Source organism: Asparagus officinalis, chromosome 1 (genome assembly GCF_001876935.1).
Source record: "Asparagus officinalis chromosome 1, Aspof.V1, whole genome shotgun sequence".
Lineage (NCBI taxonomy): Eukaryota > Viridiplantae > Streptophyta > Magnoliopsida > Asparagales > Asparagaceae > Asparagus > Asparagus officinalis.
Window position 1 is genome coordinate 6881314 of NC_033794.1, and position 23324 is coordinate 6904637.

At 36.6% G+C, this 23324-nt stretch overlaps 2 protein-coding genes across 3 annotated transcripts; both read left to right on the forward strand.

Annotated features, from left to right (window-relative positions):
• LOC109847626 (ketol-acid reductoisomerase, chloroplastic) lies at nt 4582-10294 on the forward strand. Its single transcript, XM_020416859.1, has 10 exons — nt 4582-4704; nt 4795-4887; nt 5843-5908; nt 6225-6365; nt 7576-7803; nt 8099-8216; nt 8288-8427; nt 8499-8666; nt 8812-8967; nt 9734-10294. Exons 1-10 carry the CDS (start codon nt 4603-4605, stop codon nt 10100-10102), a joined length of 1581 nt encoding a protein of 526 aa, XP_020272448.1. The 5' UTR covers nt 4582-4602; the 3' UTR covers nt 10103-10294.
• Nucleotides 12020-23307, forward strand: LOC109847634 (SCY1-like protein 2). Of its 2 annotated transcripts, XM_020416868.1 has the most exons (14): nt 12020-12691; nt 14705-14809; nt 15556-15666; nt 15860-16042; nt 17085-17211; nt 17792-17853; nt 17983-18069; nt 18742-18828; nt 18954-19067; nt 19921-20049; nt 20557-20619; nt 21590-21751; nt 21935-22053; nt 22164-23307. In XM_020416868.1, the coding sequence occupies exons 1-14, from the start codon at nt 12200-12202 to the stop codon at nt 23017-23019; spliced, it is 2697 nt and encodes an 898-aa protein (XP_020272457.1). In that variant the 5' UTR covers nt 12020-12199; the 3' UTR covers nt 23020-23307. The 2 variants fall into 2 exon arrangements, with proteins under 2 accessions (XP_020272457.1, XP_020272461.1); XM_020416872.1 differs by lacking the exon at nt 14705-14809.

Genomic DNA, 23324 nt, shown 5'->3' on the forward strand with positions numbered 1-23324 from the left:
TCCAAGCAAAAAAATTATGTTTAGTTTTCTAAAATACTTACTTCCAATAATTTTTTTAATGCTTATGTGGAGTCTACGTGTCATCATTATATTCAAAATATTTTTCCAACCCTCAATACTCAGAAGTAGTTAAAATGCATATTAATTAGGAAATAAAGAATTTTTTAGTATTTATTTTATTAGTTACTTCTAACAACTTTTCATTAATAAAAATGCTCTTAATTTTAATAATTATTTTGTAGTAATTTGTGATGGTCATCGGCCAGCTTTTCTTTGAAGAGAATAGTTTGTCTATTAATTATTTATCTAAATACCACGTTGATGTTACGATCAAAGGAGCAATGAAGGAGGGAAATTGGAGACTCGTAGTAATTTATGGTCATCCGGATCTCATCGTAGGCGAGAGGTAAACAATTATTTTGAAGCTATGTGGTTGAAGGATTCTTCTTGCTCTCAAGTGGCGATGAGCCATAGCGATATGAAACTGGTTGTAACATGCTAGAAAATTAAAGAACGTGTCGTGACTTTGAAATTGTGGAAGCAACATGTTGCGCGCAGCGGAAATTTCGACAGCACAACAAGAGAGTCAGATCGCAATAAGAATTCTTGTTTCTCAAAGGGAACAAGAATCTGAAGCTCTTCCTCTCGTCAGCTCTAGGACTGCGCGTCGAGGGAACCTAAAAGCTATTACAAATCACACAATAGCAGTACAACCAATTTTTACGTGGTTCGGCAAATTGCCTACGTCCACGGGGCAAGGAGGGGGGAGATCTACTAATAGAGGGAGAGATTACAACTAGGGTTTACAATCACTCACAAACTAAACCCTCAAACAAACTCTCAAATCCCTCACAATAACTCTCTACAAAAGGATGCACAAAAAACCAAAGAAGGGACTAAATTAAACCTCCTGCGCACCCTGTTCTCCTCTGCAGCTTTTCTTCTGTCCGCAGCCAAAAGAGCAAACAAAACCTCCAGCACCCAAAAACCTAGGGAACGAATTACAAAGATATATATAGCACAGGAGCAATCGGGTGGGCCACGAGATTGCTTTTCACGCGTTTTCACGAATTCACGTGTATCCGGCTTCATCTCTTCACGCGGATAGCACAGGAGCAATCACGTGGGTGGCTCCCACGTCACTTTGTTCACACAACATGTGTTAATTACTTCCTAGTAATATTTTTAAATGTTATCCAAATAAAAAAAAAGTAAATGAAGAGGAAGAAGTTCTGCTTCCATTACTTCTAAAAATATATGAAAAAAAAATATTTCCACTACTTCCTACTTTATAGGTTTGAAAGTTACTTCTATAACATATTTCTTACTTTCAATACTTCCATTATTCAAACGGGCTAGAGAGTAAGATTAGCCAAAAAATCTTTGTTAGAGAGGAAATAAACATAAATTACTAAATTTTTATGAAACGCTGAACGTTCTTCTCTTGTGAAAACTTACCCGATCGCAAGCTTGAAAATCAATAGGAAAATATGGGAATTGTAGCGCAAGGAAGACATGTTCAGACTACTAATTTCCCATGGGTTGCATTAAAAATTTGCCCCTAAGAAGGTACTTGTCTTTTGTGTGGGCTAGTTAGATAATTATAATTGACATGACTAACAGAAACTTTACAAGAGAGAATAAAAATTAAAAATATATGTCATTTCTTTTAGAATATTTATCTAAGGGTCTAAAACCTTATAACTGGTATTTCTAATTGAATCTAAAAACTATCCATGGGACCTTATAGAGTGAAAATGGCTTCTAATTGAACCTGTCCATCTCTCTAGCGAGGATGCAGCTGTGAAGTAGATGGGAACTCAGAATTATCTTTCTAAAACCCTTTTTCAAAACTCAATTTGTATTACATCCTTATTACCATGCACGATATTTTTATCTTCTCGTAAATACATAATAATCAATTTGTGCGAAAAAAAACGGTATCAAAATGGTAGAATATTTTTTGGGTATCAAACTTAGATATGTCGTGATGTTTGAAGGCATCAAAGTCTAAAAACGCAAGTAACCCTTCATTAATGGGCAGTTTGGTTCGTTAGACTTAAGGCCAATCTGCTTTACTAAAGTTTATAATGAAATACTTATAAAAGTAACTTATAGAAGCCGATGAAAATAGCAATTTGATAACTAAATAAAAAATAATAATTTAAAAATAATTAACGTGTTTGGCAAAACTATGCTTAATGACCATTTATTAAAAGATTCAAGGAATATATGTTATATAAACTAAAAAAAGCAAATAAAATATCCTCATGTTGTTTTTTAAAAGCACCATCTTAAAAGCATAAATAGTTTCAACAAACATGTAAAAAAAGTTTTGCCCAAACATCATTATCAGCTACTTCTTGTGAAAAAAAAAAGCAGAAACATCCTAAAAGAAATACTAGACTGCCCATTAAAATAGTAAAAGAAGCAATCAAAATTTTATTTGCAATGTTTGGCTGGTGACAATGTAGTTAATTATGATAATTGAAATTATATTTCGTATAAAAAAGCTACAACATTTGTTGCAGCTAAGTTGGTTGCAACAAATATTGCAAATTTATATTGACTAAAAAAATTAAATAAAAATATTAACACCACATCATCAAATTATAGTGAATCCTCACAAAAAAATGTAAATCTTTTCTGTATTTGCAGTGAAACAAACAATTGATACCCACGAACGTGCATTTTCTACAACTAGTATAGTGCACGTGCATTGCACGTGGACATATTTGTTTTATGTTCTAATACTTTACACAATTCATTATTTAATTAATGGAAGAGTTTCATTTTGAATGTAATTATAACAACATTTGACGCACGTGGACATATTTGTTTTATGTTCTAATACTTTACACAATTCATTATTTAATTAATGGAAGAGTTTTATTTTGAATGTAATTATAACAACATTTGAGGACTTATTTGTAATTTTCTTACAATTTAGATCATATACTTCTTTTAATCTTCTTAATATTTAAGTTTTGACCTATATAGGGGTTTATCTGTAAAAAATTATGAAATTTCAGTATTTTTATATAAATATATGGAATTTTAATGGTCTTTGTGAAAATTATGAAGATCCATGGTTGTTTGGGGAAAAATTCAGGGTTATTTTGTGAACATTGGCAAATCATGAAATACCCAAAAGATATAATTTTTTTAATCTTAAAATAGTGCATCTAATCTTTACTATATACTACTTTATGCACTATACTACCATGGATCTTCAAATTATTAAATAACGAATTGTGTAAAGTATTAGTATAGTGCATGTGCGTTGGTTCTAAATTCTTTTGGTTCTATATAGTATATCCATGGTAGTATAGCGCATAAAGTATAGTATATCCAAACTATACAAACAATTTAGCATATTTACAAACATGCCTAGGAGTTGAAAACCAATTTACATGCTAAGGCAAAAACATATACGAAGATGGAAGGGGGAAAAACCAATTAGTCTATAACTGAAATAGCTGCAGATTTTGATAAAATACAGGACCGCCTTCTTTGTCAGCTTCACCAGTTTTTTCTCTGCTCTCTGAATTGTTACACCGATGCTTCCATTACCATCTCCTCATTCAATTCGATTATACTCCACCAGTGATGTTACCATTGACACACTCACACTTCTTGCGGTTTGTAAGTGATGTAGTTGTGTCTCCTTGCTTTTCAATATGAATAAATTTTGATTAAAAGTTAGAATTTTGGTTAGAGAAAATTGATAAGATTCTATAGTAATTTATAGTGATTTATGGAAGATGAATAGTTGTAATATTTTTCATTATTAGTGTGTAATGTCAAGACTTAGTAGGGAAATGTTATAATAGTAATTTATAGTGATTTATGGAAGATGAATAGTTATAACGTTTTTTATTATTAGTGTGTAATGTCAAGACTTAGTGGGGGAATGTTATTAGTGGGTGGTTAAATGACAATTTGATGCTAATAAATAGGGAGGTTATGAAAAATTAAGTATGTATATATCTTAATGTATGCATGTACGAATGTGCTAGAGATGTATGCATGTATGTGTTTCCAAGGATGTTTTTGGAAGAAATGTTTTAACATGGCAACACACTTTTATAATAGTATTAGATTAGATTAGATTAGATAAAAAAAGAATGCAAATATACTGTAACTTTTAAAACAAATCAAAATTGTGACCAACCGTGCAAATATGGCTTCATCATCACTCCTCTCTGGGGAAAGAAATAATAAACCGAAAAACAACGAAAAAGATCAATGGATAAAATCAGCGTCACCCATCTCAATCTCACGCGCCGCCACCCAAAAACTAACCCAAATACTGACACGTGGGTCCCACATAACAAGAACTAAAGCATAATAAAAACGACCCCCGTTTCCCCGTCTCTCCTCACTACCCTCCCGAACCCAAACCCTTCACTCCCTCTAACGATGGCGGCGGCCGCAAACACATCCTTCCTTCCGATCCCCCGCCCATTTCTCGATCCAAAAACCCTAAATTCCTCCCCCAAAACCCTAGGTTCGGTTTCGGATGCCAAAACCCTAGCTCGTCTCCTCACTCAGCTCCTGCTCCAATGGCGGCACGCAGCTGCCCGCCGCCGGCAGCTCGCCATGGTGTCGTCTGCTCCGTCGATTGGAAACCCTTTTCCGACGCTCGATTTTGATACTTCCGTGTTTAAGAAGGAGAAGGTCACTCTCGCCGGCCACGATGAGGTCTCGATCTCTCTTTTAACCTTTTGACGCAAGTATTCTCTTTTTGATTGTATTTTTAATGATTTTGGGGTTTTGCTTTGTGTATTGCAGTATATTGTGAGAGGAGGGAGGGATTTGTTCCCTTTGTTGCCGGATGCGTTCAAGGGGATTAAACAAATTGGCGTTATTGGTTGGGGGTCGCAGGTGAAAAGTTACTTCTTTTGCTAATTTAAGCACTTTGTTGTAAAAAAGTTGGGGTTTTCCGTACTTTGCTGAAAAGATTACTTTTTGAGGTGAAAGCAATTATGCTATCGCAGTAGGTATATTGGAGCATCTTTGCTGATTAATTATTACTTGATATGCTTATCTGTTAATCACGGCAGTAGAAATTCAAATAAATATTCCTCTTATTGTGATGAAGCAGATGGTTTAAATTAAGGAAAATGGAAATAGTTCCTTTATGCCGATGGTTTTGGAGACTTCAGTGGAAAAACATATAAAGAGCAGGGAAAATCTATTTACATATTTTTTAAATTGGGTTGGAAATTAATTTGCTGCAGGTTGTACATATACTGGAGCATGAAACTTAAAAAGGTCATTTCTTGAATTTGAATGTGTTTGAATGTGGAAAATCCCACTGCAAAATTTGCACTTGAAAAGGCAGATAACCAGGTTGATGCATCGGAGTCTTTCAATTATTTCATACTGTATAACTGATAGCTTTTTTCAGGGAAGACTTAAGAAATAACCTCTCAAATTTATTGCTGAAGCTGGATCTCCAAATTAAGATACCCTAGGAGAATGGAGATGGTTTTCAGAATTAACACCACCTTTTGTATACCTATGTTGTCAACATTTAGAAGCTTAAACAGGCTTATTTCCTCCTTTTTCAGCTGTGACTAGGTCATTATAATTAAGAATGATGTTAAAAGTTAATCTTCAATAAAGTTGAACGGTGGCCGGAATGCCATTCTGTGCATGTGAAAAACCAGAGCTTTCTATTTTTATGAACTGATATTTATAACTTTCTTATATTTAAGCAAAAATTGGGTTCTTGATTGCCCTTATATTGTATGTTTGCCTTGTGATGAAAGTTGGGTTCTTGATTGCCCTTATATTGTATGTTTGCCTTGTGATGATTTATTTGATTTCTATGTAGGGTCCTGCTCAAGCGCAGAATCTGCGCGATTCACTTGCTGAGGCTAAATCAGACATCGTGGTCAAGGTCTGTCTTGTATCCATCTGTTTATTAAATCAGCTTTGTTTTCCTTCTATAATTGCGCCTTGATATGGAATAAACTTCTTTATTGGAACACGGTTTTTTTCCCTTTCTTTCTTATGATTTTGGTCTTTCTACTTTGCCTGTTATTATATGCTTCCACAAATTGGAGTGAAGATGGGCTCCCTCCCTCCCTCTCTCTCTGCTTGCATGCGTCATTAATATTCTCTGTTCAGTAATTGAGCAACTTTTGACTGGTCTTCTATTCTTCTGCAATTTTCTCTGTATCTTATACTTTGGGCAATTTTTCTTGTTTTTGCAGATTGGATTGAGGAAGGGCTCACGTTCTTTTGAGGAGGCACGTGCTGCTGGATTTACTGAAGAGAGTGGAACCTTGGGTGATATCTGGGAAACTGTCTCGGGCAGCGACCTTGTGCTATTACTGATTTCAGATGCTGCACAGGTTAGTAGATACTAACTAATAAACGTGGGTAATTTTGAAGTTCATCTGTACCTTCTGCATGTAACGTTTTGAGTGAGTTTACTTTCTTTGTTATTCTTAAAATGTATGCTTTGCGACATTGGTTTAACTTTTCTTGTAAGAAAGAACCTTCTTCCAGACCTATGTTCAACATATTCCTTCAAGATCGTAACATGTCGAGTCAGGAACTTAGTGATTAATAATTTCTTTTTAGTCATGTCTAAAGGCTGTTGAGTTTTAGTGATTTTCTCATTTTCCATCTCTGGGTCTTCAGTTCTTTAACCGTAAATCTGATTTGCAGTTTTCTTTAAGCTTGTTATATAGGGCCAATGATTTGTACAGTAATTCTTTCCATTTTTTTTGACAGTTTTTTCTTTATGGCGTTTTTGTTACTCTGTGTGTTCCTTGCTAGAATTGTGGATATTAGTAAATAAACAAATCTTTTTGTACAACAGGGTAAACTGTAAACCTTACTTTTCATGCTGTTTGTATGTAGAAGAGAGTATGGTTGTACTAACCCCTCATATGCATTTACAACCCTCCCAAAAGGTAAAACCTTCTCCTGCGGCTTGGATTTGAAAGTGAAATAGATGGTACTAACTCTTCTCTGTGGGTCCATAATCCTTCAAGACCGGAAACTGATGCTATTGTCAACCCGAATTCTTTCTTTCATTCTCTTGGACTATTTCCATTACTCCCCGATGCACATATCCTCATCTACATCTTTTCAGATGAGGGTCCAACGTGATATCACAGATACACAAATGTTCATCGTGTTGTTGTATGTTTTTCCTTAAATACAAATGAGTGCGGTGGACAGGAGTATGTTAGAAGTTACATTCAACTTATGTCATAATCTTTTAGTGGATGGTTCAGTTCATCGTCTTCGATGTTCCACTAGAAACTGCAAGAGAGGATTCAAATTTGTTGAACTTTGAGTAAGTTCATCTGACGTCAAGTCAATAATTTTCCTTTAAACAACACTTGCTAAATTTGTTTTACAATTAGAACTGTTTACCCTAATTAATTTCTTGCAGTTGGTTGCAATTTTTAGTTCATGTATTGTTTGATGTTTCATATCTGTATCATCAAACATTTGAAAACATTTTACATCTACTGGTAGGCAATAATATCTCTTTAGCAGAGCATTGATTGAAGTTGATGTTCAACTCATGTGTGGTTAATGATGCAGGCGGACAATTATGAGAAGATCTTCTCTCACATGAAACCAAACAGCATCCTGGGGCTCTCGCATGGTTTTCTCCTGGGCCACTTGCAGTCCCTTGGTCTTGATTTCCCCAAGAACATCAGTGTGATTGCTGTATGCCCCAAGGGAATGGGTCCGTCGGTAAGGAGGCTTTACGTTCAGGGAAAGGAAATTAATGGTGCTGGCATCAACTCCAGTTTTGCGGTTCATCAGGTACCGTAATGTCATACCTATGTTTGCGATATCTTTGTAAATTTTGACTGAGATAAATAGTAGTGTAAATGACCACTTATGAGCCGCTTGATGTGTCCAAGCTTCGTTTATTTACATTTTGAGCTGTTTTTGCTCCAAGGAAGTTTTGCAGTGTCTTTATAACTTACTGTGTACTTTCACTTTTCAGTTAATATAGTTTTTTTTATACAATAAAAGATGTAGGGTTAAAAGCTTGAACTAACTTGTAAATGCATGCATTGGCCAATTTGACCATACTGTTTTTCCTCGTAAATAGGATGTTGACGGCAGGGCTACAAATGTTGCTCTAGGATGGTCAGTTGCTTTAGGTTCTCCCTTTACATTTGCCACTACCTTAGAGCAAGAGTATAAGAGTGACATCTTCGGAGAGCGAGGTGAGCAAAGTGGCATCCAATATACATCTCTTATTTAACTGTGCTGGCTGTGCTGACTACTTACTGCTCAGGTATTTTGCTTGGTGCTGTTCATGGAATCGTCGAGTCTTTATTCAGAAGGTACACAGAGAATGGAATGACAGAGGAACTTGCTTACAAAAACACTGTTGAGTGCATTACTGGGATTATATCAAGGACCATTTCGACAAAGGTACAACTAATTTATAGTTTAAGTTTATCATATTACATGATCTGACTTATGAAAGTGACCTATTCATTCAGGGCATGCTTTCTGTGTACAATTCGTTCTCCGAGGAGGGGAAGAAAGAGTTTAATGCTGCATATAGTGCATCATACTATCCTTGCATGGATATATTGTACGAGTGCTATGAGGATGTTGCTTCTGGAAGTGAGATTCGTAGTGTTGTATTGGCTGGGCGACGATTCCACGTAAGTTCTTAGATTTGATCTATAATTGTATCAACAGACTAGTCTAGGTCATGGGCTGTTCAAAGTCGTCTTTTCTCTAGGTTATTACTTCTAAGAATTAATGGCTAATACAAGTAAAACTTTCAATGTTTTTTCTGAATGACAGGAAAAGGAAGGGCTTCCAGCTTTCCCAATGGGCAAAATTGATCAAACACGGATGTGGAAAGTCGGCGAGAAAGTTCGTGCTGTCCGGCCTAAAGGTGACTTGGGCCCTTTGCATCCCTTCACTGCTGGGGTTTTTGTAGCTCTAATGATGGCTCAGGTACATCCTTTGCTTATTTGGAGATGTCTTAAGATTATTTTCTTTAAGTAGAGCGATAGATACAAGTTGACTGGGATGAGAACGGATGTGAAATAGTGTTCCTTTACTTATTTGCTTATCTGGGATGAGAACGACAAACAACTTTCTATTGACAACATTCTCATAGAAATGACATTATTGCCTAAAGAAAATTTCTCAAATTTCTGTTGACAACATTCTCATAGTAAATTGAACAAGTTGACTTATGCATCTTCTTTACGGTTTGGGATCCTCTACTAATAAGGAGGTTCCTAATATCTTCTAATGGGATATTGGCCTTTGATTGATAAATCAAAGGCCAAGATCTCCTCATGAGCAAAAGTAGGGGGAGGATAAGGATGAGATCTTGGTCTTTGATTGATAAATCAAAGGCTAAGATCTATTTATTAGGAGATATTAGGAACACTATTTATTAGTAGAGGATGCCAATCCCTTCTTTACTGGAACAAAGTGATTAGAAAGTAAGGTAACAGGCAATAGGATCAAAGGAAAAGAGTTCATTTACTTCTGTGAAAGGAGAAATTGATTAAGCCCTTTCAGAAGGATCTATTCATCTTAAAGTTTGGTTCATTTTATTTGCATTTCCTCCTCTTTCACATGCTTTCTGGAACCTAAGAAGGGAAACAATTTCTCAATCTTTTATTACATTTTTCAAACATAGCACTTGTTGTCAGTGAATAGTGAATTGTTGTTTTAAAAAATCTTATTGCTATAAACTAATTTGCAGATTGAGGTTCTGAGAAAGAAGGGCCATTCATACTCAGAGATAATCAACGAAAGTGTCATTGAGGCTGTTGACTCCTTGAACCCTTTCATGCATGCTCGTGGGGTTTCATTCATGGTAGACAATTGCTCCACAACTGCCCGATTAGGATCTAGAAAGTGGGCCCCTCGATTCGATTACGTCCTCATGCAACAGGCCTTTGTGGCTGTTGACAAAAACATCCCAATCAACCAAGATCTCATCAGCAATTTCTTGTCTGATCCGGTTCATGCAGCCATCGGTGTTTGTGCACAGTTGAGGCCTACTGTGGATATATCTGTACCTGCTGATGCTGATTTTGTTCGCCCAGAGCTTAGACAAGCTAGCAATTGAGTTGCACGGTGTTATTTTTATGTAGTTGGTGGATTTCTATTAGAGAGGGTGAATTGAGGCCTTTATTTAAGAATTCATATTCTGTATGTTTGTCAGAACATTTGGTGAGTCTGTGTGAGGTTTTTTGACTGCCTTAAAAGATCCTACGAATAATGTTATGGGTTCATCTCATGCATATCGTTTCGATAGCTATTCTCTGAGCACTGGCTCCTCAGCAGTATGCATGATGCAGTGTTCCATCAAAGCTGAGTAATTTCGAATAGGCCGAAAATGAGGCTACGAAGTTGCTGATTTTGGTTCTTGTTTTGTGGTTTATGCGCAAAGAGTGCACATCTTGTTTGAAATGATTGCCTTTACATTTGGTTTGGTTAGTTTTGTCTATACGAAAGTGGCAGAGTGATTGAAGTCTTGAAGATTTGATGTACACCTTCATTACAGCATGCTCCCTTTTCAACAAAAGGATTTATGAGATGAATGGGAAGTGCATGATATGTGTGCTTGCTTCTTATGCCAAGCGCAGTTCCTTCCTGCAAAATAGTTCAGTAATTGCTATGTTAAGTGACGCGCTTGAACGAGTACAGAGCTGCGCATGGATAAGCTCATAAAAGTTAGATTATTGTGGATAAATTTGAATGCATTTTGCTTTCCGCCGAACCTGTCAACCTGTCCGTGGTCAGTAGAGTTAATTCAGAAGAATATGAAATTTATGGCTTTTTAAATATTTTTTGACTTCAATGTTGAATGGCAGGGAAAAGTTAGAATCTTAGCGACTTAGAGCATCTCTAACAACTTCCTCAAAAATTTCTCCAAAATGGGGAAGCAAAAGTCATATTCTCCAAATTATTTTTGTTCCAACTCCAACAGCTTTCCTATTTTGAAGAATCCTGTATTTATTACAATAATAAAAATATTCTATATCTTTGACATGAACTTTAACAATAAAGATATAAACATGAACTTTTTGTTTTTTCCCCCTCATTTTATAGTGTTGAGTCGTTTTTTGAGTAGTTGGAGACTTGAAGAACGTGAAACATTTATGACAAAGTTCTCCCCAAAAATTTTAAGAATGCTGCAGATTTTGGGAATGTTCCTCTTTTTTTCTCCTTCATCCCTATTTTGAGGAATGAGATGAGGAATCTGTTGTACAAAAAAAAAACTTAAATTCTCCAAAAGTAAGAACACCAATAAAATAGGTAAGCTGTTGGAGATGCCCTTACTATTTTATGTACTATGGGGCTGTTTGGTTCGCTATTATAAAGGCTGAAAAACTCAGAAAACCCCTCCACGTCAGATTTTTAGCTTTCCACGTCAGTTTTTTGTTTCCGTCCATTTCTTTGTGCCGCTTTGGTTCGCTCGGATGGAAGAGGGAAAACTCTGCTGAAATCGCCGCCAACTAAGATTTTTTCCCTCTCCAATTTCCTTCCCTAACCAAGTGAAATTGATGAAAACTCTGCCACGTCAGATTTTTTACTTCTCTGCTTTGTTTACAAAAGTTTTCTTTTTTTTTCTATGCGAACCAAACACAAGAAAAATAAATACATTGGTTTCCCACCATTTTTTATGTGCGAACCAAAGCAAAACAATCTATTTCTTGGAAAAGTTTGGAAAACTCAAAACTTGTGTTTCTTTACATGGAATTGCATTTCTCTATATCAAGGAAACGAACCAAACAGCCCCTATATATACTTCATTGCTAAGCAAGTAAAGTTTCTACGCGAACCCTCAATTATTATGCTCTTTCACGAATAAACTCGCAGAAAATTTGGAAAACTATGTACACAATTTTCTAACAACTATAACTCGTTCAAAAGAGAGATTGAATCTGGATTTTTGTACAATTCTCGCTAACGATTATAAATCATTACACCAATAAAAATTGCAACGTGTAAACTATTTAAAACAATAGCTGTCAATCTTCACCAACTCACTTGTCTCGCCCCCTTACCTTCCTCCGCGAGACATCCTACCGCTTCCCCTGTCGAGATCCAAAAAACAACCACCACCGTCACCACCACCACCAAAGCGAAGTCCTCTTCCTCAGATGGCCGTCAAACCCTAGCCTTTTAGCCCTAAAAATACCCCAAAATTACCGCAACCATGGCCCTCAACATGAAAACCCTAACCCAAGCCCTCGCAAAGACCGCTGCCGTCATCGAGAAAACAGTCCAAACATCGATCCAAGAGGTCACCGGCCCTCGCCCTCTCCAAGACTACGATCTCCTATATCAAGTGGGCTCCGGTGGTCCGGGCCTCTGCTGGCGCCTGTACTCGGCCCGGCCTCGATCCTCGGCCCCGTCGACGCAGTATCCTCTCGTTTGCGTGTGGATTCTGGACAAGAGGTCGTTGTCGGAGGCTAGGGTTAGGGCTGGGCTCTCGAAGGCGGTTGAAGATGGGTTCTTTGAGATGGTTAGGGCTGATGCGGGGAGGTTAGTGAGGATTCGGCATCCGGGGGTTGTGCATGTCGTGCAGGCGTTGGATGAGAGTAAGAATGCGATGGCGATGGTGACGGAGCCATTGTTTGCTTCGGTGGCTAATGCGATTGGGGATTTGGGGAATGTTGAGAAGATTCCTAAAGAGCTCAAGGGGATGGTAATGTTGCTCTTGTTGTTTATTTTCAATTATTTATATTAGTGAATGTTTAGTTAGAGATTGTTAAAGAGCAAATTGGATTGTGATCCAAAAATGATAGGCAAGTGTCGGAGTAGCATTAGATTCATGGACCAAGTATGTAATCCGAATTGGGAAATGGCTTCCTTCTAAATAGTAGATAAACTAATTCTTAGCATTGAGGTTAGATTATGGTAAATGGTGATGGAATTCTTAGGCTTTTTTTAAATTTTTTTGTGGAGGACTAGGTTCAGATAAGTGGAAACAAGAGTGGCAAATTTGAAGCATGAGAGTTACCTCTTGCCTTAGATTTTAACAAGATGTTGATGTGTTTTCCGAAGTGAAACTTGACTAGAATGCACTCATTTATGATCAATGTGGGCATATTTAACGGGATAAAAGTTCTTAGACGTATAGAATAATTGTATTTGATGGGCTGCCTCGGTATGAGTTACGTAATGAAATCTAAAATTGGATTAGCTACAAACCTATGCTGACATGTCGTTTGATGAGTAAGGTGTGCAATATTTAAGTTGGCCTAAAACACCATAAGTAGTTCTTAAGTTAGCAACAACTTTTTAATAATTTAACTTGAAAATCAGCTAATAGGACAGCAACGCTGAAAAAACCCTCCTTTTGGCTGCTTAAGCGGTCAGCAAGGCGGAAGCGGTGCCTCACCTCTTCGCTTTCGTCATAAGCGGCCAATGAAAGTGGATGTGGCTCGTTCTGCTCGAAAACACAGGAGAAAGCTTGTAAAAGCACTGAAAAGCTCTTTACAACGCTTTAAAAAAAATTACTGTTTATATTATACCCGACCTGAACCAAAGCCAACACATTTTCTTAAGTAAACCCCCACCCCATCCCCTCCACCCCAAAAAAAAAAAAAAAAAAAAAAAATCTGCGATTCGAAACATAAATAAAGACTAACCCTAACTCCTGCTCCAACCATCTCATCCAGTGCCTTTGGCCAACTCTGTGGCCTTCTACCACCAAATCCTTCTCTAGCAAGCTCCGCCTTCACCATCACACCATCACCTTCTATTGAGCTCCTCATCGATCCTCTCCATCACCAACTTTTAGGAACCCTTTTTTAAAAAACCCCCCCCCCCACCCCCCCCCCCCAAAAAAAAAAAAAAAAAAAAAATAATCTGCGATTCGAAACATAAATAAAGACTAACCCTAACTCCTGCTCCAACCATCTCATCCAGTGCCTTTGGCCAACTCTGTGGCCTTCTACCACCAAATCCTTCTCTAGCAAGCTCCGCCTTCACCATCACACCATCACCTTCTATTGAGCTCCTCATCGATCCTCTCCATCACCAACTTTTAGTACAGTCCTCTCCTCCGACATACTTACATATATCTAAACCGAATGCTTTTTGCTGCTAAAGCTCCAAAAAGCCTGAGCAGTGTCTCACTGCTTTGCTCAACTTTCCGCTTTTCACAGCCTTGAAGGACATACTGATACGAAGTTTGATACATAAAAAAACAGACTGATACCAAATACCAGATGTTTTTGCATTATGTGTCTTTTACACCAGCATAAATTACCATCCCTATAGCATAAATTACGATCCCTATAGCATGTTTACAAGTCCAATAAACAAAATTCTGAATATTTTAACTTATTGCTGTGTCATTACTTCATCCACAAAACTCCATGCTTGCTATTTCAGAAAACTTTTTTAAACTACATATAAACTTCCAATGTCGCATTTGCATGTTTAATTTCAGTTATGTCAGAAAATCTTTTCATAGTATGGTAACACTCCTTACCGCATGAGTTCTTCAAATATACATGCATGTAGAACTCTAATCTTCCTGCCATTCTTTCATGACCCAATTTAAATGCAGCATGTATGTGTACGTGCAACGTTGTGCAAATGTATGTGTGCCTGTTTGTTAGTTTGATATGTGAAATTGTTAAGATAACATCACATTTGTTTTTTTCTCATTTCTTCTACTTGGTGAGGCCATTTTAATTATGTTTGGCAGGAAATGGGGATTTTGGAGGTCAAACATGGTCTTCTACAAATTGCAGAATCATTAGACTTTCTTCATAATAATGCCCGTCTTATTCATCGAGCTATTTCTCCCGAGGTCATGTTTTTTATCTGACAAAGTGCTTCATCTATTTTTATATGATTTCTTTGGTAGACTAAATTGGTTACTTGTACCTATAGCCTAATGATTATATCATTGGATTCAATATGTTGTTTCTTGTTTCCTTCCATTCTTCTCTTTTATAAATTTAACGGATTACATTTTATTCGTGTGTCTTCATTATTTTGATTCGAAGGTTGTTCCCCTTAAAATCTTCAAGATGCAAGCATTCAACAGAATTTGTGATTTGTCAGAGACATGTTTAGTAGTTATCTAGTCAGTAGATAAATGGTCAGAAAGGATTTCCTGATGGTATTTCAGTCTTAAACAAATTCTCTGCAGCTTAATGATGATTTGTAGGATGGATCTTAAAGTAAGGTATGTGGTAGGTTGGTAGGTGTGAGGGTGGATTTTCATGTTAGGTCTAGCTTGAATCCGACGCTTCTTGAATTGGTACTGGGACTATGAGTGTTATGGGTAGGTTCTGACTATACCCCTCTTAAATTGGATTTATAACAGGTCAGGCGACTTCCAGGTTCAAGTCAAGCCAAAACTAGAAGTTTTTGGTGTTCTCTATTACATTTAAAATATATCATGCTTCATTTACTGATGTAATTCTCTAGATTGCTTCTTTTGCAATTTTCTAATCCACTTATAGTTATGTTTGGGACCAACAAGCCAGTCTGAAGCAAGGATACTTCAGCTTTGAGTTGTTAATTGATGCATTTTGTTCTTCTGTTCAGACGGTCTTTATTACTTCGGGCGGAGCTTGGAAGCTAGGGGGGTTTGGATTTGCCATTTCCATTGACCAGGCTTCAAGTGGTTCAATCTCCATGCCACCATTTCACTATCCGGTCAGTATTTTCCTGTCCTCCTGTGGTTTCTCGTGCTCAGAACCCCATATTTGTCATTTTCATTTTGATTTGAAAGTGCTGATTACGATGGAAGTAAACCATTACTTTTGTGGTGTTAAGTACTCTGATGCTAATTATCAGCTGAGAAGGAAAAACACGATATGGCTACATGATTGCTTTGTATATCTTTCAGGAATATGATGTTGAAGATTCTATTCTACCTCTTCAACCGTCATTAAACTACACTGCCCCCGAACTGGTCCGAAGTAAGGCACTTTCTGGTGGATGTTCTTCTGACATGTTCAGTTTAGGGTGTCTTGCATACCATCTTGTTGCTCGCAGGCCTCTTTTGGATTGTCATAACAATGTTAAAATGGTGAGTTTCAGTTCCTCATTTTCTTGTCTGAATGGTAGTTTAAGACATACTTCAGTTTACTTGTTATACATATTTCACACACGCACATGCACACATACACACTTTGTCGCAACCCCACACCCCCATGCGCACAGGAGCAGCTTTAATACTCCGATTGCAGAGCTATGAGCTCCAATTTACATGCTTTATCCTTTTGGGGGTTCACGGAGTCATGGTTACACAGACATTTAGCAGCAACAAAGGTTGGTTGTAATAATTTTTCATGAAAACCATGAGAGTTGTCTTGAAGAAATATTCTTTACATTCTTCTTTTAACATTGACAAAGATACCAGGTTCTATAAGTTACCTCATTGTATTTAGTTTTGTAGTTAATGAAATTTGTCTGTAAAAGGATACAACAACAACAACAACCAAGTCTTTATCCCAATTGTTTAGGGTCGGCTACAAGAATTCTATTCTTCCATTCCATTATTGTTATGGATCGTCTCCTCCGTTAAGTTAGTCCTAATCATATCATTCTTAATTGTTTCTAACCAAATCATTCTAGGTCTACTTCTAGATCTCCTAGCCCCATTAACTATAGTATTATCGATTTTCGTAATCGGTTTACTAAATGGTCTCCGTTGTACATGCCCAAACCATCTTACTCTATCTCTTTTTATCCTTAATAGGAGCAACCTCTAATTTACTACGGATGCATTCATTTCTTATCCAATCTTTTAGTGTATACCCACAAGACCATCACAACATTCTCATTTCTGCTACATTCATTTTTTTAACATGTTTTTTTAATTTTCTGTAAAAGGATACATCTCTTAATGCATAAATGGGGACAATCAGAATTGTTTGCTGATCGGTATTATCATTTTGCATTTGCATTTATTTTTTCCATAATTATTACAGTAAATGTAGATTACATGTCTCTTACCTCATAGCCTCACACGCAACTTGTGGGTCATAGTATATGTTCCTACATGTCTTGATGAATAAATACATAAAATCAAGTGATCTCACATTTTTTTTCTTCATTTGCCATGGCAGTATATGAATACATTAACATACTTGTCAAGTGATGCTTTCTCTATGATTCCTTCGGACTTGGTTGGGGACTTGCAAATGATGTTATCTTTGGATGAAGCTTCTAGACCAAATGCTTTGGATTTCACAGGTGCATGGCACAACAATTAGATGCTCTTTGATAATTTTGTCTGGTTGTATATTTCTGTTATTAAACATGTTAAAATGTACTTATTTACATCTCATTAGTTGGACTAAAGTAATGCCAATGACCATGTTATAGCACCCCCCAAAAAAATGTTATTGTTGATGGTATGAAGTATGATGATGAAAGTTCCTTTTTCATTAGGCTGAAACTTAAATTTATAACATTTTCGATATTATTTTGGAGACCAATTTTGCTTTGGTGTATATCGTTTTAAGTATCAGTCTGGGCAGTTTGTATTTGGATGAACGAACAAGTTATTATATGATTTCGATTGATTCTTAGAAGTAAGTCAGTTTTTGGCCTAGAGGTTACGTGGATCTTATCTTGAAATTCTAATATTGTGTTTTTGAAATTTTTTTCTTTTGAGTAGAATTTTTAAAATACATGTTAATTTCTTGTTGCAGAAATAACGTTTACACACGTGTTAACATATCTGGATTAACATCAAAGTTTCATGTTTTTGTCAAACTTATTATCAGGCTCATGTGACAATATTTTACTTTTGTTTTGGTTTGTTTTGCAGGTTCTTCATTTTTCCGGAATGATACTAGGTTGCGCGCTCTTCGATTCCTAGACCATATGCTTGTATGATTTTCTTATTTTGAATTTATTAGATATATTTTGAGGTATAGATATGAAAGAAATGGAAAGCAGACTTAACAAAGTTCTATGTACGACTATGGTTTCTGAACTGGTTTTGCCCCTTTTTGCCAGGAAAGAGATAATATGCAGAAAACTGAGTTTCTAAAGGCATTATCTGATATGTGGAAGGACTTTGATTCTCGTGTACTGCGGTACAAGGTTTGCAGAATATTACTTTTCTGAGCACTCATAAAATTTTATCTTTTGATATTGGTTCTTTTATCTTCGGCATTTATGTGTTGTAATGCTGTTTTAGATAGAATCAGTATCTAAAATGCACATGGATGAATTTCGGTTTTTTTACATATCTAAAGGCTAGTGATTTGCTGCATGATATCACATGCTTTCAAAATCTAATTTGTAAAATAATATGATAAATCTTACTAAATAAACAACTACATATAAGCGTGGGGAAAATCGAACAAGTGAATAACATTATGAAAAATTAACATAATTATTATATCCAACCTGAGTATATTGATCTGAACTGAAAACATCTATTTAAGATATCAAATTCTAGATGTACCATGATACATTGCAATTTCATCTCTGAAAAATGAAATGCTTTTCTTATCTACCAAAGGAGCTAACTGGATGTCAAATGCAATATATTTTCTGTCTCAATTTATAAGAACTTTGGAAGAGATTAATCAAAATGTATTTCTTCTCAATGAGTTGGGCATTGGTCAGGATGCAAACTGTCAAGTCCCAGCTCACCTACTTGTTAGCTGGCGGGTCTTATTGTTTGTTTGTCAGTCTAATTTGTTAACACTATATCTTTTGATTATCCAACAAAGTCTAATTTGATTTATATTATGTATTTTCTTTTAGGTGCTTCCACCTCTTTGTGCTGAGCTCCGAAACATGGTTATGCAACCAATGATTTTGCCAATGGTCCTTACAATTGCAGAGTCTCAGGTATTTTCTTGTTTGATTACATTGGTTGTTTGAGGTAGATAAATTGGTTTAACCCATTGTTGTTCATGGCAATTGGTCATAATGGTGTGAAATATGGGGCTTATTTGTATGATTGTTAATTGTAGGATAAAACTGATTTTGAGGTTTCGACTCTGCCTGCACTGGTTCCAGTCTTAAGTTCTGCCTCAGGTGATACACTTCTGCTGCTTGTGAAGCATGCCGAACTCATTATTAACAAGGTAATTATATGCATATTTTCCTGCTTGTGTGCAATATACCTCATGTTTTTCTTCTGCATGACTTGTGCCCATTATTGCCTCGTGAATTTTATGATATCAAAAACTTAAGTTGTCAACTTTACTGGCTGTAGAGATTACCTTGTACTATTTATTTTGTCAGTTCAGAGCTAAATGCTTGCTCTAGGAGATGTTCCTAATGGAATTGTAATTTAGAAAATTTAAAACCAACTCCTGACTGTGTTCGAGTGGATATATTTATTAATAGGAATCAGTTGGTTAAGCAGTTGTAACTTATAATCATTAAATGATACTTAGCAGTAATGACAGGAATTTTAGTTAGCAGAAAATGGTAGTTTAACTCTCGTGAATGTCTTGAAATACAAACTTTCCTCCTGCAGTTGAAGAGTTGTTTTATTCTATTCTCAGATTGTGGCTTAGACATGATAATGTCCTGCTAATGCTTTAGTTAAACAGTAGACAACATTCCAATGTTGTTGTTAGTCATCTCAAGGTTAGAGGTTCCTTTGGCCTCCAGTGCATTTATTTTTATGCCTAGCAAATTCTTTTCTCAAACCTCCGTGGTTGGTGGAACTGTTGGATGATTGGCTTCTTAGTTTCACCTATTTATTTTGAAAAACCAGCAGAGTCAAAGTCGTACTATTCTTTGAATGAAATAGTCCTAAAATGTCTTGAGATTGTCATCTTATTATTCAGGATTCCAATTATCCCTGAGCAATTTTAGAAGGATGAATTGGCGGATGTGTTGATCTAGTAGTTTTTATCTCCCATAATTTATTCATGCCAGCAACTGTAACCTGATTGCATTCTGCTCCTGCTTTCTTTTCCTTAATAGGCTAGCCAAGCGAACCTGATATCACATGTTCTTCCTTTTCTTGTTCGAGCTTATGATGATACTGATGCTCGTATGCAAGAAGAGGTTTTGCGGAGAACCGTACCCCTTGCAAGACAACTTGACATGCAGGTGAGTTATAACATTTTTTTCCACCAATATCTATTTGATATGAAAAGTACATCTATTTTGTGTCATTTCCTTTGTTATTATTAACAAGTTTGCTTAACGAACCTGATCAGCTGCCTGCTACATTATTTTTGGCAGTATTCCTCCTTGAAACTGTGTCAAAATTAATTTTGTTAGGCCCAGAAAGTTCATGAAAGACATGATATGTGTCTAGTAGTTTTATTTCCCTTTTGTGTATTTGTTCAGCTAAAGTATACCCAATGTGCTTGATTGGATGTTAGATGTCCCTTGTGGGTACTATTGTATACTTGCTTGTACTGCTCGTATAAAATGTCTGCCGAGCATGTAAATGATTATAAACCCCTATAGTCGTAAATAATGTTCATTTTTTTGCTGACATTATAATTGGAAGATAGTGTTCCATCTTTTTATTAATTTGGCCGAAACTTGCTTGTTGTTTAACTTTGATTCATAACTGCAACTAATATCTCACTGCTTCATTGTCTGCAGCTTGTGAAGCAAGCTATCTTGCCTCGTGTCCACAGCTTAGCTCTGAGAACAACAGTTGCTGCGGTATGTGCACGTTTATGTTTCAGTTTAACTGAGAAGGATAGATGGTCCTCTTATCCACTTGCCTCCCTCCTACCTTCTTTCCATTACTCTTTTTCTCTTTTATTCACAGAATGAATGCAACCAATCATTCCAAATTGGCTTTTTTCTCACACTGAACTACGCAGTGGAAAAATAATATGTTATTCTTTCAGCTTATCAGTTGCATTATCATTGTTTTCATTGTTGTCACCATTATGCCACGACCACTATCTAAATTGTTGCCAGCACTACAGATCGGCAATCAACTTGACATTCAACCCTCTAAATTGGTGCCAAATTTCTGGTTTCAAGCTGGGAGGAGGCTTGATGTAGATTGTAGAAGGCCAATGGCAGATAGGAAACCTTCCTTTTGGTTGCATGCAGAATATAAAATAATTGTGATTTTTTGTGGGCAATGATTATTATTTTTAGTTGCATGCAGAATATAAAATAGTTGCTATACTTTTGTGGGTAATTATTAAAATTTTTATTACTGATTCTGTTTTGGATTCACGCAAATATTTTGAGTTTTATGGCACTAGCGTATGGGTGCATATATATACATCATTTGTGCAAGTTTGTTACGTGTTACGGAAATCCATACACCCCGATAACTGATATTATTACATCATGCCACCGCCAGTTATCATATAAGGAAATTGCAATTGACTATGATTAGAATTTATGAGCTGCTTCAATATTGACATCTTATGATTTGATTTTCATCCAAAATAGGGGACTATGTGCTGCCCAGGTATCCTTTATTGCTCTACAGAGCTCATTTGAGTATCCTGTTACTAGTCTTTTTCCCCTTGTTTGCCTCTGTTTACTAGCTCTTCTTTAATCAATTTATGTTGTTTTTTAGAGCAGATAATCTTCTCTTTTTTTTTTGGGTAATAAAAGTACAGGAAGAGTTAAATTTAATATTTGATGTTCTGTACACTTCAACCAGGTGCGGGTGAATGCTTTGCGCTGTTTAGGTGATTTGGTTTCATCTCTTGACAAACAAGCTATATTGGACACCTTGCAAACATTGCAACGTTGTACTGCTGTGGACCGCTCTGCACCTACTCTTATGTGCACTTTGGGAGTTTCAAATGCAATTTATAAACAGGTTTTCCTTTCTTCCCTTTTCTAATTTCATAGATTCTTCACAAGATGTCTAGATTCCTTCCTGGGTTGTGTGATTTAATTAAATTTCTTTCTTTATGCTTTCCATTAGTTCATTAAGCTTTTATCTTTGTTATGAATTAGCCATTTTATTGGTAGGAGCTAATTTTCGTTGATTCTTGTTCAGTGTGGCATAGAATTTGCTGCAGAGCATGTCCTTCCACTCCTTTTCCCTCTGCTCACCACACCACAACTAAGTGTTCAGCAATTCGCAAAGTACATGCTCTTTGTGAGGGATATTTTGAGGTACTGAATGTCTTAAAATAACCTCCATTTCTTTTCACAAGTTAAAAGGTATCCTGGTCTGATTTTTAATTTTTTTAATTTTTTATTTTTTATTTCTATTTTTTTGGCAGGAAGATCGAAGAAAAAAGAGGTGTGAGTGTGACTGACGCTGGTCCTCCTGAGGTTAGAGCCTCATCTTCAGCGACCAATGGGCTTCATTCTGAACCAATTCAAAAGGTGAGCATGCCAATCTCTTCATCAAAGAGTAGTACGGGGTGGGATGAAGATTGGGGCGCAATAACTAAGGGAACGACCACTCCTTCTGTTCCTTTGGAACCAAATCTTGAAACTATGCTACCATTGCCGATTCCACAGCCTTCAGTGATTCCTACACCTTTATCATCTTCTACATCCACTGTGAGCCAACAATCTCCATCATGTAGCCCTGTCAATATCGAGTGGCCACCTCCCATTTCTTCTACTGCCTTGACTTCCCAATTGAATGCTGATGAGAAAAAGAACCAGAACTCTGGGGGGCTTTCTGATAATAGTTTTGACGATTTAGACCCTTTTGCCAATTGGCCTCCCAAGCCAAGCAATTTATCCGACAGTAGTCATGCAGTATCAGGAACAAACACAAATGGGTCAGACTTTGGAAGGTACAATAACCCAATTGGAGTATCAAATACTTACCGGGGGAGCTCAGTTTCAAATCAAGGCAATTCGACAAGTATTGCAAGTTCAAACTCAGCTTTGGGTATGGGTTATGCAAATGCAAGCAGTAAAGCTAAAAGTGCTGGGCATCTTGGATCAATATTTGCCTCGGCAAATAGTGGGAACCCTACACCTAGACTTGCCCCACCTCCGACTAGTGCTATCGGTAGAGGCATGGCTAATGTTGGGAGAGGAAGGGGTAGAAACCAAGCATCTAGGTCTAGTCATGCCAAAGGATCCACAGAGCAACCTCCCCTTTTGGATTTACTTTGAAACTATATACACACAGAAACTGCTTTAAAGAAATCATTCTGTAGGAAGAGCATCATGCACATATCTGTGTCTTGAGGATCATGGAGAGTGTTGATTTTCCTTCACAACAAGCCCCATGGCCAGTGTTGGTGAGGTTCATTTATACAAACTTTTTGTGGGAGTGCTGGTTGTCATATATTTGTGTATTCTTTTTTAATTGGCCCTAGCATCTTTTGCTGAGGTCATTGGAGACAATAAAATCAGTATGTGTAAATTAGTCTTTCGCTGTAAACTTGTGGGCTGTAGTCATCCAACTGTAAAATGGA

Bases quoted from the DNA above. Each gene is read 5' to 3' on its own strand.
- LOC109847626 (XM_020416859.1), top strand. From the start codon at position 4,603: ATGGTGTCGTCTGCTCCGTCGATTGGAAACCCTTTTCCGACGCTCGAT. The intron at 4,888-5,842 runs GTGAAAAGTTAC...ATTTCTATGTAG, and splicing joins TTATTGGTTGGGGGTCGCAG to GGTCCTGCTCAAGCGCAGAA. The intron at 7,804-8,098 runs GTACCGTAATGT...CCTCGTAAATAG, and splicing joins CCAGTTTTGCGGTTCATCAG to GATGTTGACGGCAGGGCTAC.
- LOC109847634 (XM_020416868.1), top strand. From the start codon at position 12,200: ATGGCCCTCAACATGAAAACCCTAACCCAAGCCCTCGCAAAGACCGCT. The intron at 12,692-14,704 runs GTAATGTTGCTC...TATGTTTGGCAG, and splicing joins CTAAAGAGCTCAAGGGGATG to GAAATGGGGATTTTGGAGGT. The intron at 20,620-21,589 runs GTATGTGCACGT...CACTTCAACCAG, and splicing joins TGAGAACAACAGTTGCTGCG to GTGCGGGTGAATGCTTTGCG.